Here is a 21,879-nt window from a genome sequence, read left to right on the forward strand (position 1 = left end):
CAGTGACGTATGTTGGCCCCGCTTACGTTCTGAACAATGCGTATTTCTGAAGTGTATGACGTCATAACGGTGCAATTTTACTTCAACTAGTCTTCGCACTGGACATGTACATGGTATATAGCAAGTTGTTATAATCCGAGTATGCCTGAGGCCGAAAAGACAGATTTATGTTTACTGGAAGTTAAATTCCAGGTGGGATGAGGAATTGGTAATTTAAATAAATGGAAATGAAACCAGACTGATGTAAGGAAATTAGCGTTTTTCAAAATATATTCTATTTTTACTGTTCGTACCCTGCATAGCCTTGAAGTTAATACAGCGTGTAAATGGATTCATTTCTAAATTCTTTCATTGACAAAGGGACATATAGAAATCCTGAGTGCGGCGCTTTGATCCGCTGAACCTAACCTACTCCCAAAAGACTCTCCCCCAGAAACACCGTGTTAATTATTACTACATGGTATTATGTACATAGTTATTTAAAAGTTAAAATAAAAGTATACACAAATTGTAATTTTCCATTTATTATAATATATTTAAGGTAATTTTTGCATATTTCGTTTCTGCGCGGGTTTTCGTTAATTTTATCTATTGGTTTATTTCATCTGTTTATACTTGTTGTATGATTTTTGTTTTGTTTTGTCTCAGTTTGGTAATATACTTTTATTTTTATTAAATAATAGTTTCAAAAAGTTTAATGGAAACACTTTTTATGCCAGTTTTTATAGCGTATTTATGCTTTTACTGCGTATCTACACTTTTACGCGCAGCTACTTTTTGTTTTTCTCTTTTTTATTTTTATGTTGTTTGTTGTAATAGCTGGTTATAAAACAAAGCGATTTTTGTTTCTAGTTTTTTGTTTTGTTAATTGGATGTTTAGTTTTCTAATATTTTTCTTCAATGATATTTCACTTACATTTTAATTAACAATTTAAAGAAAACCATTTGCTTTATATATTTCTTTTAAATTACATTTATATACGTCATTCATTATTTAAATTATTTCTTCAGTTATTATATTTATGTATAAGTATGTATATAAATATGAATTTAAATAATGCAATCAATAGTTTCCATATTTTGTTAAGGTATGTTCGTGTTGTCTCTCCACGGCAAAACAGAAGAGTCGTCAACTCAAAGTTATTCACTTTTTATTTTGCTATGAATGCATTGTAAAACAATGAAATGTTTACATTTCCGCCAAGACTCCCAAAATCAAAGTCCTCAATGTGATCGCCGCGAAAACTGGCAATTAAAGTTGCTATTACTTTGAGCACAACAAAAGACTAATACATACATATATTCTAAGATTATTCAAATAACGTTAGAAAGAATGAGTTTAAAAGAGAAAAACTAAAAGTAAAGAATAATTTGCTCTAAAAAAATTAAATATTAATATTAATTGAACAAAATTTGAAATTCATCCAAATTCCACATGTAAAGTGACAAACGAAATAAAATATATAACACAATACTTCTAAATGAATTTTATAAAAGAAATTAAGGTGTTACAGCAATCTTCATAAAAAAAATATTTATTATAAAAAATTAGTTGTAAAAAAAAAACAATATTAAAATAAATTATTAATAACAAGTTTTTTATTCAAAACCAAAACTTTTTATTCAAAAGAAAATTCTATTTAATAAAAAAAAAGAATTGTGAAATAAATAAAGATTTTTGATTTTAATTAAAATGAAGTATTTATTTACTTAAACGTGAGAAATTACCACAAGAAAAAATACATACATACATACATTTCGGCAAAAGCATATAGTATATTAAAATTAAATGAGAATTAAATATAAAACAACGCTAATGATAATTCGAAGTAACCGAAGCATTTTTATAGATCCAACAACAAAATTACACAAAACTTGAATAAAATTATTTTAATTAGTATTAAGAACAAAAACTGTTTCAAGAAACTAACAGATGGCGAACCTTTGAATACATTTTACTATGGCATTTTTAATTGTGGGAGAGCAAGTAAACGCAGTCTAAGTGTAAATACTGAACAGCGTTCGAATGCAGATTTTGGTTTAGGTACGCCTATTTATTACCTTTAATGTTCCGTAGAACGCTACACACATGAAAACAATAAAATTTATTGAGTGCACGGGGGGAGGGGGAAAACGTATTTAAAAAGAAAAAATTGGTAAGCATACATTTCAGGGTGCGACCTACAAATGCTATAGTTAGAAAACAATACAAACTTACAATTTATATGTATGTTTATTCTCACATTTATTAGACTTGCTTAGTAAATTCAATATTGGGAAAGCTCGAATAAATTGTTTATTTGTGTTTACACTTGAATGTATGCATGTTAACTTAGGAAATGTTTAAAACAAAACAAACAAAAAAAAAAAGAATAGAAAACAAAAAATTCTCAATGCCACAAATGATGGGTTTCATTGTTAGAGCTACGTATGCTAATAATATATTAATATGCGAAAAAGTTTTCGTATCTGCAAAGGCAAATTAATTAGTACTTCTTTATTCTATTCAGTAAATAGTCTCAATGGTAAAGACCCTGCTACAGCGTTTTGTTGCTACTATATGTATACAAGCATGATCCAAAAACATACAATAAAATATTAAACCTAACGCTTTATATAGTGCATATTTTTTTAATATTTAATTATTCATTTCTTTTTTATATGTAATTGTTTTGTAGTTGTTTTAATCCTTTTCACTTGTTGCTATATAATATAAAGTTATGAATAAATGCCGTGCCAACGTTCAATCGGTGCCCTTTGGCTATACTAAAAAAGTGTATTCTGCAAGCGTTTACACAAAAACACACACAATTTATAGATTTTGAGTTGCCCTCCTTACACACCTGCATATGTTCAGTCACCGTTCGTTTGTCTACCTTACACCGAGCTTTATACATGTTTGCTTGCTATTTCATTATAAATGTGATACTTTGACTGTTATTATTATTTAGCGCGTTTGTTTTGTTTCTTTAATTGCAAATCATAGTGTTTCTTAGTTTAACTGATTTTTCTCTCATGTTTTTTTTCGTACATTTGTCTGCTTATGCCCATTTATGTTTATGGTTACATGCATTTCAAAACAAACTTTCAACAATTTTCATTAATTTTTTAGCTGTTTTGTTTTCTTATTATTTTTTTTTTTTTAGTTTTGTAGGTTTTTCGTTATGTTTATCTTTAATCATTTGATCATTTCCTCCTTTCTAAGTTTTGTTGTTTTTTATTTTTACTTTTATACTGTTGCTGGGTTTTATATATAAGTTTCATTTTTAGTTTCGTTTTCTTCGTTTATCTGTTTGTGTATGACGCCGTTTCTCATTTTATGTAGTTGTTGTTTTTATTGATAAACATGTCAGCACTTCAGAGTTTTGTATGCGTTGTATGCATTCAAAAATATTTGCCAAATAGAAAGCCAAATATGGCCGCAACAATCGACAACGCTATATAGAACACCGGAATTTGTTTCTCGCCCAGAATAGGTGTATAGGCCTGATCGTACATCGGTTTCGAATATGAATCCCGTACTTTGACGATTTCATCCTAAAGAAATAATAATAATATTTAATAAAGCTTCTACAATATATGTACGTTTTTCAATAATTGTGACAGCTATTCTCGCATAACCTGCATAATATATGCGTTTAACTTTGTAAAAAATCAGAAATACAAAAATTACCGTAAGATGACGCTTCTCTCTGAGCAATTTCTCATTGTCTTCACGCAGCCGCCTAATGTCGGACAATAACTCTTCACGTTGATCCGATGGTTGCACATTTGATACCTTTAAGCATTAAAATTAAAGTAGAAGCAATAGTAATAGTTATTGTTACAACTTACTTTCTCTTCGCGAAATGGAATTGCTTTATTTTCTGTCTCAGTAATTTCTTGCTTTACAATTTCATTGGTGCCTATTTGAAAGTAATAAAATGAACATTAATTAAATAAAATACTTGAGTTTAAATTAGTTAATTGCATGCTACCTGCAGTAACACTGCTGTCTGCGGCAGACGTTACAGTTGGCATCTCGAAGACACATCTCAATTTCACATCCATCAACTGATGTGGTTCTGACTCTTTCCACTAAAGCAAAATATAAAAAAAAATAAAAACGAGCGTGTTAAAGTTGTAACCAGCAAGACTAAATGACTAAATTGCATGCTATTTGTTAAATTAATTACGCTTCATTTACTTACCAACTTGTTCCAGTCTTCAACGGAGTGATCGAGCACAACCAGGCTCTGTACCATGAACTTATGCTTATTTTTGTCGTTGGGATCATACACAAAAGGTTGTAAGCAAACTGAAAATTTTAGGAAAGTAGGAGATTTAGAAATAATTGTATATGTCTGTGTTTCGGTAACTTACTTTCAATCCTGGCATGCGTATGTGGTTCGAGTGAACCGAAATTTGGACGCACACAATATCGTTTTGGAGCGGTCGTTTTGATCTTGAACAGTATAATGTTATCTGTTGGATTGGTTATTTTCATAACAGTGATAACGGGACGAGTGAAGGGACCTGTAAATAAAAAAAAATATTATAAAATATTTTGAAAAAAAATAACCAAAGAATTAAATATTATTACATAATATAAATTAATTCAACTGTATAAGTTCAATAATTAACATGACCTTATAATTCTATACAAAAAGAAAAGGTATTTTATTAATTTACACTCTGAATATTCAATTCATTTACCCCGCTGTCATTTTGGTTGTTTCATCTGCTGTTTTCGTCTGACAAATTTCAGATCGAAATGAACTCTCATTTTCTTTTCAAGTTTCCACTATTTTAATGGATTTTTTTTATGTGCGGAACAGAATTTATTGTAATAATTATGAAATGCACGAGTCTATCTAACTTTTAAATAACAAAACAATACACAGCTCGCAAATGTCTAATATTAACATTAATAAAATTTTCTAATTCATTACTACATACGCTGGAATGAGCTTTAAACACCTGTCAAAAGATAATAAAAACCACCGGTGGTTATTATTATTCTTCAATTTAGATTATTGATAGATTGTGGAAAAAATACCAGAGCCAAAAACGGAAAATAAAATGGTAATAATTAACAGCTGTGACAATGTATATGGTAACGATTATACTCTATATGTACATGTATTGGGGTGCATAAGTATGTAGTGGCCAAGGTTTCAACATACCCACTTTCACATATTAGTTGCACGAATGTTAAAAGTAATTATTTGAAACTTATCAAATTGCAATATACGCGTACTATGTTTGTAAATATGTGTCTTTTAAGATTAAATTTATATGTGTGGGTGTGAAAACACTTTTTAAACTATGTAAAAACGTATGGTTTATAATTAAAGTTTAAAGCAATAGTTTATTAAATAATTTAAAACTGGCAACACACATTGTTTACATTCTGATTGGGAAATCATTCGACCTCAAGAAACCAAAACAAATTTGCTAATAATAAACGTCAATTACAGGGATTGTTGATATGTTGAAGATCATATTTCATAGTCATCTCATTTGCACATTGCAAAGCATTCACTGGGATATTTTGTAGACATTTTTGGTCTAACTAAATAACTAAAAATAAGCCGTATGTTGACCACTTTATGCTGCTCACATACAAATTACTAATACTAATATGAAACGGTAAACCCCGTTAGGGGATAACGAGTATTGCTAAAAATATAAAAGTGCATTAAAAAAAAAACATTTAATTTAAAAATTATACAAAAGTATTTCTTAATTAAATTCACTTCTAGTTTTATTGGCAGGGCATAAGCAAGGATTTTGTGATGGAATGAAATCTGGGTTTGAATAGAAATAAGACAATATAGAATAACTAAGTCAATTCAGCTATCCGTTGGAACACTTAAGCTCAAAGCGGTTGGCACAAAACAAATTTATAACAAAAGAAATGACGGCGAATACAATGAAATGAAAGAGAAAAATAAACATCGGCTTTCTTTGGTTATTGTTCTTTTTCATATTTTTTATTTTACCTATAGGTCTATATTTCGTTCAAGGTGTACAAGTAGCGATATGTTTCGATTGGCTTTGCCCTCGTCCTAACGCGGTTGTCCTCTGTTCGAGTAGCAACTAGCAACAATAAGCAAAATACAATTGTGTAGTGGGCGACAGAGGTTAGATTATAGCTAAGGGTGAGTTACATTTAGGTAGATACATACATGTACATACAGATACATATGCATATGCTTGAAAAATACGCAAAGAAACATTTAGTTCGTCTTCAACGTTTTATAAGAACGAAACTAGTAATATGCATATTCCTAAATATGTATTACCTATGCGACCTACTTCGTGCACCCGTTAGTGCCGACTTTACACGAATTCGTTACTTTTGTGGCCTGTTAAATCTAAAGTCGGTAATTTGAAACCTGCCATAGTAAAAGCCTATCATCTTAGAAAAATATGTTTTTATGCTAAATATTGTATGAAAGGGGAGAGTAAATGGCACATGTATGGTTTTAGTAGGGTGATGATGTCTATGTATACGTATCTTAAGTCACAGAGTTCACTTATTCGTAAAAGATGATTTGTATTTTTTCTATTTAAATAGAAAAAATATATGTGTAGTAATGCGGTAGATTTTTAGCCCCAAACATTCCGTAAATCCGCACTGTCCTTGTATTTACGTATTCCGTATATGATTGCATGAAAATGTGCAGTTTATTGCCGACAGCTGAGCATTTGAGGAATACGCTCACACTGCTTTCATTGCGTCATTTTGTCAGAATGCGTTTGAGACGTTTGACTAATATTTTTTTATACACCATGCGGTGTCGTTGTGCTTTATTACTCAACAAATTTTCATGCTCCGTCGCCATTCTTGCTACATTCGGCAATACTCATCCGCCAACTAGTTTAGTGATGTGTGGCGCTTAATTCGTTGTTTAGACAGGCAAAGTTTAAAGATTTACTTGGTGTTCGCCTAACACCCTCACCCTAGAATCTTATTGTTTTCAAACAAACAAATTAAAAATCGATTTTTACCCAAATTGTGGTTGTCTAAATGTAATAGACACACATAATTGTAATATAGATGAGCATAATTGAAGAAATTAGAATAATGAACAAATTTTGCAAATGTTTTGTAATGCAATCTTTCTTAATTGCTTTTGTTATGAGTGTTCGTATGTACTAAAAATGTAGCGGTTCATCAGTATGTCTTGTCACTTTTACTACCGAAAGTCCCAAAATATAAACAAACTTTTGGTTCAAAAATAATACTAAAATGACATAACTAAATTTCATTAACAAAACAAATTTAATATAACAAATTCATAGCTTCAAATACAAATTTTAGCTTCATTTGTTCTTTAAATTATATTAAGAATTGTATAATTGCGTTATTTTATTACTAAAGCATGAATATTCTTTATATAACCAATACAGTTCAAATAAGTTTTTATTTTAAACTGCCATTTCCGGCACTGTATACAAAAAATTAGTATGCGTACGCAAATCATTCATTACGTATTTATGTATAAATTTCGTTTTTTACTTTAGACATTTTATATTACTTTCCCGGACCATCATTTTTCATATATGTATATCTATCTTAAAAAAAAAACAAACTTTTAGGCATATACGTTTCGGGACCGTCGAAAAAATTGCATTTAGTACATACATACAGTTGTCCACAAAATACTAGGAGTGCCAATATGAAAAATGTATTTGCCTCCATAACTTTGAGTGATCCACACGTAAATGATGAGATACAATACCAGTAAAAATAACGGTACATTGTCATTTAACGAGAAAACAATTTGATATTGTAATGATTCGTTATTTTCGTTCAGCATTGCTAGTTCTCGGAGAGCCTTTTTATTGAAAGGTCAAACGAATAAAGAAAACTAGGAAATCGAAGGATACTAATAGCAATGTCTTAAATTATAGAAAAAATATCTTAACGAAAGCGCCAAACATCCATTACAGATGATCCCTATAGACTTCCTGGATTAAGTGGCATACATATGTATGCGGAAATATTATATGAGGTAATGTTACCTCAAGGTCGATATTAAAAAAAAATGTTCCGAACGAAAACCTACCAATTTGAGAAATTTGTGGCAGGTAATGAAGGTGTGGGAAGGACTCAAAGAGGAAGTGTGGCACTCTGTTAAAAAAAAACCTAAAGCAATTCAATGAAATATGATTTATTTTATAATTCTGTAAAGGTTTGAAACCATTCTAATTCAAACATTTTTAATTTTATGTACTAAAAAGAATTAAATGGACTATGGAAATACTAATACCTTTTTAGTTAATAAACATTTTGCGACAAAAACATTTTTCTTATAGAAAATTATAAGATTCGTTTCGTTGTGGTCACTACTATTTTTTTGTGGACAACTGTATATAATGGGTACATATAACGTAAAATATGTACAAATTTTAATTTTTTGGCTAGATTTCAAAAATACATACAGATAATTCCGACAATACAAACCAACAACCAATGCTTCATATAAATAAATTTCTAGTTAGAACATTTTTCTGTTGTGTTTCGAAATATTAATATGTATAAAATTATACGTACATACATACTATATATGCAAGTAAGAATGAAAAATATAAAAAAATTTAGCTAAAATATGTTTTTGGGACGCGTTTTATACAACGAAAAGCTTTAGTGATTTTTATTTACTTACGACTGCACTACAACCAAATACACATACATATTAATTGTTGACTGATACCACCGGGTAATATTAAAATTATTATCAAAACCGGCAAATCTCTCACTGTACGTAAAGCATTAAACCACATTCACTTTTATAGAATATGATGACAATTTTGAGTACTTAGAACAATTTTTTCTTGGGAATATCTCTAGAAAAGGATCATGTCTTATTTCATCTTATTGAAAAAACGTATGGAATTTAGTATGTGATGTGCCAATTCGGCTAGAAAGTGAATATCGATGTCGCTTGGAATCAATCATTTAGGAATTATTACAAGAGATCTATGTGCCATAACATCTGGTTTGATGAAAGAGAGAACTCAGAAATTGCAAAACTTAACTGTAAAGTTTGCATAACTACTAAGAAATACTCCATGTTTATTTGCAAATTTTTACGTACATACAGATTAATATAAGTATAGCAAGGCCTTAAATATTATCACATATTCACCAAACAATCTATGTCTATTTAACTCATGCGTGAATCATACGATTTAGCAAAGTGGTGACGATAAGGTATAAGGAGTCCGAAGCGTTGCAATACTGCAGATTCATAAAAACGATAATAAATTTTGAAACTTTTAGCATTTTGACATTTGTTTTAGCAGATAGATGACTATCGAATTAGTTGCAGGGTACAAAAGCCATATGCAAATCAATTCAAGTTGAGTCCAAACGTCGTAGAGAAAATATAAAGCAAAATTGTTGATAAATTAATTTGTTAAATGTAAGGGCAAAAACGTCTAATACAACAACTTCGGCGAGTACCTTATTACAAATGAAGCAATTACTGGCAATTTTCACAAACTAATTGAATATAGGCGCACAAATGAAAGCTAATAATGTTGACTTTGATTCAATAGAAATTAGTAACCTTTAAATTCAGACTTGGATTTGAATGTGCGCAATATACAGTTAAGTTAGGCTTTTAGTCCATACCATGGAAAATAAACATTCGTTTTTCGTTTACCAATTGCCCAGTGACGTGCTCAGCGTCGACGCTGACGTCGCTTTTCGTATTGCCATCTGACAGACGTCTCCTACATGCTTCGACGAAAGTGTCGGCTCCCATCCCCATACTACTGCTGTATGTCTAATTGTATTTTTTTCCCTAATGGGTTCACACACTTACCTACAAAGCGCAGTTCGCCTTTTGGCTCAATGATCAATTCCTTCGGCTTCTCCATTGTCGAATCTGGTGGCGTAGTAGTAGTTGTTGTAGTCGCTGCCGTTTTGATGTTTTTATATTAACGATATCTCAAAAAATCCACTGAAGTTTGTGGGTATACTTTTATTTATTTAAAATTTTATTTCTTTTCCTCACTATACACATCCAAGTTTGACGGCTAATATGTTTCGCCCAATTTTTTTTTCCTTCACAGGTAACTAATGCGATTCGGTCCCTGCCAATAATGCTACTGCGCTTTTCTTCAGCTACTTTCTGATCGTTCTTCTTCTACTTGTGTGTTTTACAGTTCAAAATTGTCCACGTAGATTTTCTTTCAATTATATTCTCGACAGAAACAAATTTACCTTTTATTCCACGAGAAAAATATTTGAAATTTAAAATAAATTGACCAACATTTAGACACTTATTTTCACAATTCTGCTAGTTCCCTTTTTACTAGTTTGCTGCACCTCCGATTCGCTCATCAATTTTTTGGCAAGTAAAAATTTTGCAACGCATGCGTCATTTTGAATTTTTCGCCGTATTCTTGGCAAGAATTCGCCGCTAAAAGTTTTTCGTCTTGAGCGTGTCCATTTAAGAACTATACAGGGTTGCATTGGCAAACGGAAAAATAAAGTTTTTCGTACAGAAGTGCTCATAAACACGAAGTATTTCCAATTGAAAGTTTCTTTTTCTAAAATTATTTTAGAAACATTCTCTGTAATCATTAAAAGCGTACATAGTTTTACTTATTAAAATTATTAATTAACTATTTATTTATTTTAAATTTTTCAGAAATAAAATATATATTTTAATTCAACTCTAAATTGTAAAAGCATAATAAAATTAATAAAATGTAATGTTAAAAATATAAATTAATAACTTCATTGTTATTATTTATTGGCCATAACAAATGGTGGTGTAAGTTTTTTAACTTTAAATAAAAAATTAAAATTAATTAACTACGAAATATTAATTAATATCCCGCGGTTATTGATTCAAATACAACTGTCAAAGTACCAATCATCAGCTTTTTTGCTAAAGAAGATAACACTAGACATTTGATGCAGCTTTTAATAAAGCTTAAAAAAAAGAAATTGTTAAACAACAATCCTTAAACGAAGTTAAATGAAATGCCAATACTAAATATTCTCTTTATGAGAGATATATGGTTTATATGGACATTTCCAATATCCTCTGGGACAATCGGGGTTGGGTTTAGTTTAGTATATCATTTTCACTGCTTATCCCTCGTAAATGCGTGCACGGATTTTTTTAAATTTATATAGCACGGATAGCCAATGAATTAAACTTTTGTTTAAATGTAATTTTATTGTTAAATGTTAATTTGTTTTTCAGATATCAGTAAGCAAAAAACGCACATTTTCACATCTTCTCAAAAAATGGCTCTCTTCTTTTGAAGTTTTTGTTGCACTGCTTGCGAAAAATTTAACCAATTTAACACACACACATTCTTTGAAATATATTTAATTGAATTAATGATAAATTATGAATTTTAAGTTGCAATTTTATGTACAATTTAATAAATAAAACAGCTTTCAATTACGTCTTATACTGTTCCTTGAAATGTAAGCAAAATTACTGAATATGAACTGTCAAACGACGAAGAAAATAAGCACAAAAGGAAGATAGTAATAACCCAACGAATCAAAATGGTAGGCCTTATATACGGCGGCGGTTGTTTCAATGTAATATATTATACTGAAAATATAACGAAAATTTGGAATAAAAAATCGCGCGATTTTTTATTCCAAATTTTCGCCTGCGGCGCTTGTTTCGATGTAATATACTGAAAATATAATGAAAATTTGGAATAAAAAATCGCGCGATTTTTTATTCCAAATTTTCGCCTGCGGCGCTTGTTTCAATGTAGTATATTATGCTGAAAATATATTCAAAATTTGAAAAAAAAAGATCGCGCGATGAAAACCCAATTTTATTATTTAGGGGGTCTTGTATAAATGGTTGGTTGGGTTATCTCGGTACTTCAACTACTTGTATGCATTATTACCGATGCATATACAATTTTTAATTTTCAGTGTTTTTATTATTTAAATAAAGTGGATTTCCATTTTAATTCTTTGAAATTATAAAAATAATAAACATAGAGTCACTCTATGCGTAAAAATACACAAATTTTATAATAATTAGTGAAAATTGTATGGAAAAACTACGATTTTACACCATTTTCAGGAGGCTGCCCTGGAGCCCCCCGGGGTCCTAGGGGGGGAAGGGTGGTATTATTCAAAAGTTCCATTCATTACCTTTCTAATGAGGGGGGTAGCAAGCCCCCCGCCCCCTCCCCCTTTGCGCAAAACCTCTTCAAAATGGTATACTAAACTAAACATTCCCCGTTTAGTTGTAGATAACCCGAATTACATACTTATTTTTTTGAGGTTAGGATTTTCATGCATTAGTATTTGACAGATCACGTGGGATTTCAGACATGGTGTCAAAGAGAAAGATGCTCAGTATGCTTTGACATTTCATCATGAATAGACTTACTAACGAGCAACGCTTGCAAATCATTGAATTTTATTACCAAAATCAGTGTTCGGTTCGAAATGTGTTTCGCGCTTTACGTCCGATTTATGGTCTACATAATCGACCAAGTGAGCAAACAATTAATGCGATTGTGACCAAGTTTCGCACTCAGTTTACTTTATTGGACATTAAACCAACCACACGAATGCGTACAGTGCGTACAGAAGAGAATATTGCGTCTGTTTCTGAGAGTGTGGCTGAAGACCGTGAAATGTCGATTCGTCGCCGTTCGCAGCAATTGGGTTTGTGTTATTCGACCACATGGAAGATTTTACGCAAAGATCTTGGTGTAAAACCGTATAAAATACAGCTCGTGCAAGAACTGAAGCCGAACGATCTGCCACAACGTCGAATTTTCAGTGAATGGGCCCTAGAAAAGTTGGCAGAAAATCCGCTTTTTTATCGACAAATTTTGTTCAGCGGTGAGGCTCATTTCTGGTTGAATGGCTACGTAAATAAGCAAAATTGCCGCATTTGGGGTGAAGAGCAACCAGAAGCCGTTCAAGAACTGCCCATGCATCCCGAAAAATGCACTGTTTGGTGTGGTTTGTACGCTGGTGGAATCATTGGACCGTATTTTTTCAAAGATGCTGTTGGACGCAACGTTACGGTGAATGGCGATCGCTATCGTTCGATGCTAACAAACTTTTTGTTGCCAAAAATGGAAGAACTGAACTTGGTTGACATGTGGTTTCAACAAGATGGCCACACAGCTCGCGATTCTATGGCCATTTTGAGGGAAAACTTCGGACAACAATTCATCTCAAGAAATGGACCCGTAAGTTGGCCACCAAGATCATGCGATTTAACGCCTTTAGACTATTTTTTGTGGGGCTACGTCAAGTCTAAAGTCTACAGAAATAAGCCAGCAACTATTCCAGCTTTGGAAGACAACATTTCCGAAGAAATTCGGGCTATTCCGGCCGAAATGCTCGAAAAAGTTGCCCAAAATTGGACTTTCCGAATGGACCACCTAAGACGCAGCCGCGGTCAACATTTAAATGAAATTATCTTCAAAAAGTAAATGTCATGAACCAATCTAACGTTTCAAATAAAGAACCGATGAGATTTTGCAAATTTTATGCGTTTTTTTTTAAAAAAAAGTTATCAAGCTCTTAAAAAATCACCCTTTATCCTTAATGTGCGGCTGGATGTAATATGGCTACATCATTTTCAGGACCATATATACAATCATTCCAGAGGATGGCAAGATAATACAATCTCTCTGAATTCTATCCCAGTCACTTTTCTATATTTTCAGATCTCATGAGAGTGCTTGCTATGAAAAAAGTGAGACTTTATGAAGGCCGAATAATAAATCGTCAGAAGTTAAAATGTTTTTATTAGAGTAATCAAAATGCAATTTCGTTATATAGCAAAATTTAACATTGGTATTTTTTATTTACTTTCAAACACTGCAAACATTTCAATTGTTTGGTTGATTTTAAATAATACATTTAAGTTTTAAACTATAATTTATTTGTAATTTGGTTCATTTCAATAATATTTATATTTGAAATCAAGTAAAATTGAAATTAAATAAAAGAAATATTTCATATTAAATAGTTTTTTCGGTCATAAAGCAGTTTTAGCTTTATTAATTTTTTATATATACTATATACATAGATATAATTTTATATTTTCTTCAAAGCTGCTAAAACTAAAATACTATACTGTTTGAGTAAGTTGCATAAGGAGTTCATATTCAAATAGTTTAATAAACAAATTTTAATAACAAAATTTTTAATTTATATAAGGCGTATTTAAGAATTTAATTCATAGGACACCCAAATTTAATGATAATTAAAGTAATTCAGTTCACTCTTTTTCAAATAGCAAAGATAGTCGGTAGTTCGGTAGTTTAGGTTAACAGTTCAGTTACTAATGCTTGGAATTTTTCCAAGAACATTTCTTTCCCTTGGCAGTCTTTCATATTACCGCTGAATTTGCGCACAGATTTTACTACATTGTCCTCATCCTTCAATGGATGCGCACAATTTCGCATGATATCCAGAAGTAAAGCAGTAAAACTAATAAATACTTCTTCATATAGCTGTGGTGGAGCCGATTCGATAATTTTCAAAACCTTGAGCATTAATTTTTCAATTTTCTTCGTATCATTTTTCAATGGTGGCAATACAAATTTTTTTACAATATTTGCGTAATTGCTTAGACAGTGACGATAATTATTAATTGCATTCGGATTATCTGTTTCAACAACAACGCCACTTAAAATGATCATCACATCGGATATGTGAGGCAAGAGACGGTCACTACGGGCCAGCCATTCCGTCTCCTTCATGGTACAACGTACATAATTCTAGGACAAGTAAAAAAAAATATTAGTCTCAAAAATGAACTATACAAGTAATATATAATTACAATAATAAGGAACATTTCAGCCTCTGATTTGTCTTCAATTTCTAAACGTATGAGAAAACGATCGAAGTCTACCGCCTGTTGATCTGGTGTCTGTGAGAATTTTTGAAAGTAATACTGCGTTATAGGCCGATAAGAATCTTTAATGACTTTGGTAATCCATTTTCGATCTATAATGACAAAAATATAAAATTTTACGCGAGTTAACTTTACTCCCCTCTTAATATTTATATTGGTTTTGCACCACAAACCTTTTTCTGTAGCCACAGGCAGAAATCTTTTGGAAGTGTACTGTATAAACTGTATGCATTCACGCACCAATTCATCCCGTTCATCCGTATAAGTGATAAGATCCCAACGAGCCTTATCCATAATTTGTGCGGCCATTAGTAACACCGGTGCAGTAACTTCACCAAATGCCAGTGGTTTATTCGACTGTGTTTCTCCATGCGCTGCAATTAAATTTAACGCATTCACAACTGGCAGCAGATGCCCAAATCGTTGAGCATCTAACAACGCATTCACATTTTTATTCATAAATTGTTTTAAAAATTCTGTTTTGCGTGAAGGATGGTACAAAACATAATATATTTCACACAATAACTCAGGAAACTTTTTTTGTTTTAGCTTGTCAGAATCATGCATTGCATCTTCGAGCAATTCGTCAAAATATATATTCGAAAATGGTCGCGATTGTTGTACTGTTTTGCAAAAGTTGCGCACATGTTCCGAATTGTGGCAAGCACACTCAAAGAATTTGGTCCACATCTGAGAAGGGTTCTCAAAACAGAGCACCAGAAATTGCTGGAAATCAAATGAGCTGACATATTTATTGAGAAACTCATTTACGCGATGTTGGTAGTCATCCTGACAGCATATATTTGTGGATTTGCCGAAAGCTTTCGTTTGATAAGCCAACAATTGTAATATATCTTCGGATTTAAAATTCTGAATACCCAAAAGTATTAACGATGTCAAAGATTCATAATCGGTAGGATCTATTTGCATTTTCTCGCTATTTTCGCCTTCACCACCACCTTCTTCATTTTCATTGTCGATTGCTTGTAATTGTGAAGATTGCTTGATAAAAACCAAGGCCAATTGACAATTAATAGGAGTCAGGAGCTTTATATGTTCTTTAATGGATTCAAGGCATTCTTCATTACCAAGAGCAATGGATCGGTTAAAAAGCTCATCGAACCACGCTTTTTTTACGTGTTGCGGAGAGTTTTCATCTAAGTTACGTAAAATTTCCCCCAATGTTGCGCTCTCAATTGTCTCACTGAGTGTCTTCGGTTTAATAGCCAGCATTTTTAGTTGCTCTTCGACATCATGCCCAAATTTAGGATTTGCGCGCATTCGTTCGCCAACTTCATAAATCATTTCACCAATTGATAACTGTAATGTTGTTGTAGGAGTAATATCTACTTCAACCCAATACATGAAAACATCTATTTTAACCAACATAACATTATATTGTAGTGAATTGAGGAGAGCTTTTATTATCTTTAACTGCTGCTCTTTTAGCGCATCCGAGGGCTTTGCTGCTTCATTATCTGGCACAGGCGGACATACTTCTCGACCAATTTCATATATATCTACATTTATATTTGGCCTTGCTTTCTCTGGCGATTCAAATAAATCAAATGCAAACAAAGTCATTTGAAGTAGATGTTTTAAAGCAAAACCAGAGTATCGAAAAAATTGCAATTTACTGAATTGCTTAAATTTTTCAGAATCAGGTGTATAGAATTGTCGGAGTAAATTCATGCTGTAATCGTACAATTTGTTGTAAATGATTTTTTTATCCACCATGTCAATCTTGCGATATTCGGAACGTGATATGCAAATGAGCAAGGAACGCATTAGCCGCTCTACTTTTTCCAAAACGTCATATGGATCTTCAATAAATTTCATCGTATCTGCAGCGGTCTCAAAATACTGGAAAGCAAACCAACAAGGGGTATAAGAGAGTGCCTCATAGAAAAACTGATCTAGTTGCAACTCCCAAACTAGTGTAACTAACAAGAATTTAGGTAGCAAAGGGCACTGCTCCAAAACATGCGCAATTGCGGTGTCACTGTGCAAGTTATATTTGTAGGTAGCGTCGGTATTTGCAAATAAGAATATCAAAACTTTACGCAGTTTTTGATGTGCCTTCGCCAAAGGTTTTTTATTTTCCGAATCAATCAATTGCCGATCGAGTAGTGCTTGCTGCAGACGACGAACTAATTCGTTGATAATTAATTCATTACCTAACAATAACATACATATAATATTATGCCTTTTAATCTTTTTTAAATGATCAGTAATTAGGCATAACTTACCGCCACGGAAATGTACTTTAGAGAATGGCTTCACATGTTGGTTGCAGTGAAGTAATACCGATTTTGCATCGTCGAATTCCTCGCAATAATCCATCGCTGACTCTTCGTTAAACAATGCCAAGGCTTTATGTAAATCACGCATTTGTGTATTATTTAATTTAAATTTTCATACGAGGGTTTTTTTTATTTTACGTGCAAAATCTGTTTACTTCAAAATTATAGGAACCCACAAGCGCATAAACAAAATTTGATAGATTGAACAGTGCTGCCAAGTTTTATCTATTCACAAGGGCCACCTTTTCAATATCACAACAAAAATTTTAGACTCACATAACAAAATGGAAATTGTGTGAACAGCATAAAATGTGAAATAATTGTAAAGATACATGACGTTATCTAAAAAAATAATAATTAATAAATTGTATTTCCAATTAGTTCACATATGGAATTTTTGAACACTTCACTTGTAAAACTTGTCATCACTGGTTATCAGCTGTTTACTCCCCGGAAGGTGTGTAAACAAAAAATGCAAAAAGAATTTTCTTTTCGCATTCATTTATATTTCATTACATTTGCATAGTTAGGATAGAAAATTTATATGTGAAAAATTGGGAATACTTCTTCCACAAGCAAAAAATGCACATTTTTGGTTTGAAATTTAATTTAAGTGAAAAGTAAAGTGTTTGAAAATTGGAGAAATGAGTGAAGTTTTAGAATTGAATCCATTAAACTGTGATACCTCCGTATTGCCGCGGCCTACTAAAGCAGAACGTCTCATTCAAGAATTGAATGCGAATAATGCTAAAAAAGTTGCACTCCTATTAGTTCTTGGGTTCGTGGCGTATCATGGTATTTTAAATTGGCAATATGGTAAGCATTTGATGTAATGTTTATATGTTTATTCATATCTCCACCCTTATAAATTTTAGGGAGCGATTCCTGTCAATGGCTGTTATCTAAAGGCCGTTTCAAAGGTGATAATGAATGGCAACCTTATGGCTGTATGATGCATAAATATACTGAAACGTAAGTACACTGTGTTGATACATACATATGCAAATATATTATATCTATCTATCTTTGAATCCCCACTTTTGAGTCATTCATCAATAATAATAAAAATCACGCGACAAAAGACATTACCTTTTAACTTAATTACTTAAAATGTAAAGTTTTTTTTTTATTTTTCTGTATATATAAAGAGATACGCGCCGATGTCTCCGTTATTTAGCCTTTTGGGGTTATCACAACAATTTCGTATTCATTGGTGATGAGAGTATGCGAGATCTTTATCAAAGCTTTATAAACCATTTACATCCCAGTGACGATGACAATATCTCTACAACTAATTTGGCCGTGCCAAAAGATGACAATTTTGAAGAACGACAGCTTAATATGCGCGCACGTTACATATATGCTAGCGAAGTGAACTTGGCACTGCTCGACACTCTAACAAAATTAGAAAATGTAAATGAATTACCAGTGATCCTCATATTGGGTTTTACATATCGCAACTTTCTTGCTGGCAATGTAACAGATGACGTTATAAAACAGTTTACGGACAACCTAATGCGTTTGGTGGTGCCATTTGACCAGTTAGTAGCGCAAAAGACAAAAGTATTATGGAAACTACAAGATCGCATTAATGAGGAGAAGGTGGCGCAAACGCCTTGGAAGGTAGTACTGAATGACGATATTGATCGGTTAAACGAAGCTGCCTTATCAGTTTTCCGTTATTCGGACGCTGTCGTGTGGAATGCAGCATGGCAAATAGCAAACGGTCTGGTCGACAGCGCAGTTGACGGTTACAGATTGAGTGATTTAGGATTGCGCCACGAGGTGCAAATTTTGATTAATATGTACTGCAACGACTATATGAATTACAATGACGGCACCTGTTGCGCTAGCGCAGAACCCTTTACAACTTTGCAAATTGTTTCCTACGCTATTTTCGGTGTATGGTATGTAAAAAATGAATTTATAATTTATACTTGATAAATAATTCTATAAATACTTTTAGTATTACTTTGGTACTCGTAATGTTACTGCGTCGTTGGTTGCTACATTTGCGTGGTCATACGTTTTATACTCCGCTAACGCAAATACCAACCTATCAAGACCTACACACTGGCAGCGCTACTGCGACGGGTTCGCTGTCAAACGGTTCCACGTCATTTGCTCTTTCCATAATCGATTTCTTTACACCACTAGCTATGCTTGGCATTATTATGGCTTACTTCTATCTATGCGATCGCACAAATTTTTTCATGAAGGAAAATAAATATTACTCCGAGTTTAGTTTCTGGATACCTGTAGGTTATGTATTTGCCTTAGGTATATTCTTTACCGAGGAATCGCGTTTTACAAAAGTACTGAATCGTGACCAAACCGATGAATTGAAAGGTTGGATTATGCTTGTTGTACTCATCTATTATATGACCGGCGCACATCGTGTCCTACCCATACACATGCATATTAAACTACTTATCAGCAGCTATCTATTCATCACGGGCTATTCACATTTCAGCTATATGTGGCAAACCGGTGGAAATTCTGCCTTTGTACGTTTCTTTCAAGTCATGTTTCGCCTGAATTTCGTTACGGTCGTTTTGTGTTTCTGCATGAATCGGCCCTATCAATTCTACTATTTTGTGCCGTTACTTACGTTTTGGATGTTCGTTATATACTTCGTATTATCACTGCCGCCACGCATCAGCGCGCAATCTGTGGATTCATACCCTTTACATTATTTGTATTTGGTGGCCAAATTCATAGGCTGTTTCAGCGTCATCACGATACTCTTTATGTCGGAAGTTTTCTTTGAACGCATTTTCCTCACACGCCCATGGAAAGCGTTATTTGTGAGTACCGACGATGACATACACGAATGGTGGTACCAATGGAAATTGGATCGTTACACTGTAACTTTTGGTATGATTTCGTCCGCTTGCTTTCACATCGCACAAAAATATAGCATTTTCGATGACAACAACCACGGTAATCTCTTTGCACGACGCACATCCATCACCGTTACGTTGCTTGCACTGCTAGGTGTTGGCTTGTATACGACATTTTCTTTTCTCTGCCGCAACGAACAGGATTGCGAAGAGATACACTCGTACATTGTCTTCATACCGATTGTGGGGTACATTGTGCTACGCAATATATCTGGCATACTGCGCACGCGTTACTCCACTTTCTTCGCGTGGTTCGGACGCATATCGCTGGAGTTGTTCATTTGTCAGTACCACATTTGGCTAGCTGCTGATCGTCATGGCGTGCTAGTGCTGCTACCTGGCTTTCCTACGCTCAACATGATCGTTACGTCGTTCATATTCGTGTGCGCATCGCACGAGGTGCATCGCATTACGCAAACGCTGCTGCCATATGCAGTGCCCAATGACTGGAAGTTGGTCATGCGCAATTTCGTGATATTTTTGATTATATTGATACCGGTGGGACACGCGGATGGCATGTTTTAAACCTGCGTAATTAGCTTATAATAAATGGTTAGAGTAACAAAAACAAAACGAAAAAAATAATATAAGACAAAAACAAGATAATTGAAATTCTTGACTAACAATTAGCATATCGCAAAAATTAGCGCTTGAAAATTGAGGCAATAAGCACTTGAGCACATACATGCCTTCCATGTAATCGGTATGCACATGTGCTTATATACACATACAATATGTATACATATTTGTTCATTGTATGATAGTTTGACCCCAAGGGTCGTTAACTCAAATTCATAGTATTGGCTTTTTTTAGTATTTTAAGCACAAAAAACGTAGCATTGTTGATAATTGTGTACAAAGTGTATGTGTGACACACATATATACTTATATATGTATGTATAAATATATATATATTTTCTCTAATACTTACGCACGCACCAAGCTTAATTGCAAATGTGAGAAATATATTTTGTACGCTAATTTATTGTTGTTTGTAAGTTTAGTTTAAGCGAAACTTAATTTTTCGGTTATAAAGCTGTTTGTGAATTTTTAGTAAATTAGTATATACGCAGATGTTGGTATGATCTGACGCCATAGCAAAACAACACAAAAAAAATATGCAAACATAAAATGTTCATTATTGTAAATGAATATGTACTTATAAAATTAGGCAATCAAAGCGCTAAGTAATGATTACTGGATTATTGGAAATAAATAAACGCTTACATATGTACAACGTGTGTCTATAAGTAGAACTTTTTTGTAGTCTGTGGTAAGAATAGTAAATTCTGATGTCACACATATTTTTTTAAATTTGGTTTCATATTTTTTATTTTTTTTTTTGTTTTTAATTTTTTTTTAATTTTTGTTTTATTTTTTCTTAATTTTTGCGTTTATTTTTTAATTTTTCGTTTTATTTTTTGTTGAATTTCTGTTTCTGTTTTTATTTTTTTTTTTTAATTTATGATTTAATTTTTTTATTTTTTTTTATTTTGTTTTTATTTTATTTTTATTTTTTTTATTATTTTTATATTTTTTTTTATTTTTTTATTTTATTTTTATTTTTTTTATTTTTTTTTTTTTTTTTTTTTTTTAATTTTATTTATTTTTTTTAAATTTTTTTTTAATTTTTTTTGTTTAATTTATGATTTAATTTTTTTATTTTTTTTTAATTTATTTTTTTTTTTTATTTTTTTATTTTATTTTTATTTTTTTTATTATTTTTATATTTTTTTTTATTTTTTTATTTTATTTTTATTTTTTTTATTTTTTAAATTTTTTTATTTATTTTTA

At 32.1% G+C, this 21,879-nt stretch overlaps 3 protein-coding genes across 3 annotated transcripts; 1 reads left to right on the forward strand and 2 right to left on the reverse strand.

Annotated features, from left to right (window-relative positions):
- Window positions 1-3,115: 3,115 nt before the first annotated feature.
- On the reverse strand, window positions 3,116-10,365 carry LOC105222862 (vesicle-associated membrane protein/synaptobrevin-binding protein). The gene is made up of 7 exons (XM_011200389.4): window positions 9,822-10,365; window positions 4,363-4,515; window positions 4,191-4,297; window positions 3,978-4,077; window positions 3,835-3,905; window positions 3,674-3,778; window positions 3,116-3,537 (listed from the first exon to the last, which is right to left on the reverse strand). Exons 1-7 carry the CDS (start codon window positions 9,874-9,876, stop codon window positions 3,385-3,387), a joined length of 744 nt encoding a protein of 247 aa, XP_011198691.1. The 5' UTR covers window positions 9,877-10,365; the 3' UTR covers window positions 3,116-3,384.
- Window positions 10,366-14,120: 3,755 nt separating this feature from the next.
- LOC105222863 (uncharacterized) lies at window positions 14,121-17,400 on the reverse strand. The gene is made up of 4 exons (XM_011200391.4): window positions 17,129-17,400; window positions 15,053-17,056; window positions 14,805-14,971; window positions 14,121-14,742 (listed from the first exon to the last, which is right to left on the reverse strand). The coding sequence occupies exons 1-4, from the start codon at window positions 17,268-17,270 to the stop codon at window positions 14,284-14,286; spliced, it is 2,772 nt and encodes a 923-aa protein (XP_011198693.2). The 5' UTR covers window positions 17,271-17,400; the 3' UTR covers window positions 14,121-14,283.
- Window positions 17,401-17,636: 236 nt separating this feature from the next.
- LOC105222864 (N-acetylneuraminate 9-O-acetyltransferase) lies at window positions 17,637-21,315 on the forward strand. The gene is made up of 4 exons (XM_011200392.4): window positions 17,637-17,998; window positions 18,058-18,154; window positions 18,331-19,089; window positions 19,149-21,315. Exons 1-4 carry the CDS (start codon window positions 17,827-17,829, stop codon window positions 20,608-20,610), a joined length of 2,490 nt encoding a protein of 829 aa, XP_011198694.1. The 5' UTR covers window positions 17,637-17,826; the 3' UTR covers window positions 20,611-21,315.
- Window positions 21,316-21,879: the final 564 nt, after the last annotated feature.

The sequence above is a fragment of the Bactrocera dorsalis genome, chromosome 4, assembly GCF_023373825.1.
Source record: "Bactrocera dorsalis isolate Fly_Bdor chromosome 4, ASM2337382v1, whole genome shotgun sequence".
Taxonomy (NCBI): Eukaryota; Metazoa; Arthropoda; class Insecta; order Diptera; family Tephritidae; genus Bactrocera; species Bactrocera dorsalis.

What these genes read in the sequence shown, in the direction of transcription:
- LOC105222862 (XM_011200389.4), bottom strand. Translation starts at nt 9,876, where the DNA reads ATGGAGAAGCCGAAGGAATTGATCATTGAGCCAAAAGGCGAACTGCGC. An exon ending in TACGCATGCCAGGATTGAAA is followed by an intron (nt 4,298 to 4,362) that starts GTAAGTTACCGA and finishes TAAAATTTTCAG; the next exon opens with TTTGCTTACAACCTTTTGTG. An exon ending in GAGAGAAGCGTCATCTTACG is followed by an intron (nt 3,538 to 3,673) that starts GTAATTTTTGTA and finishes TTATTTCTTTAG; the next exon opens with GATGAAATCGTCAAAGTACG.
- LOC105222863 (XM_011200391.4), bottom strand. Translation starts at nt 17,270, where the DNA reads ATGCGTGATTTACATAAAGCCTTGGCATTGTTTAACGAAGAGTCAGCG. An exon ending in TAAAGTACATTTCCGTGGCG is followed by an intron (nt 17,057 to 17,128) that starts GTAAGTTATGCC and finishes TGTTATTGTTAG; the next exon opens with GTAATGAATTAATTATCAAC. An exon ending in CTGAAATGTTCCTTATTATT is followed by an intron (nt 14,743 to 14,804) that starts GTAATTATATAT and finishes TACTTGTCCTAG; the next exon opens with AATTATGTACGTTGTACCAT.
- LOC105222864 (XM_011200392.4), top strand. Translation starts at nt 17,827, where the DNA reads ATGAGTGAAGTTTTAGAATTGAATCCATTAAACTGTGATACCTCCGTA. An exon ending in ATGCATAAATATACTGAAAC is followed by an intron (nt 18,155 to 18,330) that starts GTAAGTACACTG and finishes GTATATATAAAG; the next exon opens with AGATACGCGCCGATGTCTCC. An exon ending in TACGCTATTTTCGGTGTATG is followed by an intron (nt 19,090 to 19,148) that starts GTATGTAAAAAA and finishes AAATACTTTTAG; the next exon opens with TATTACTTTGGTACTCGTAA.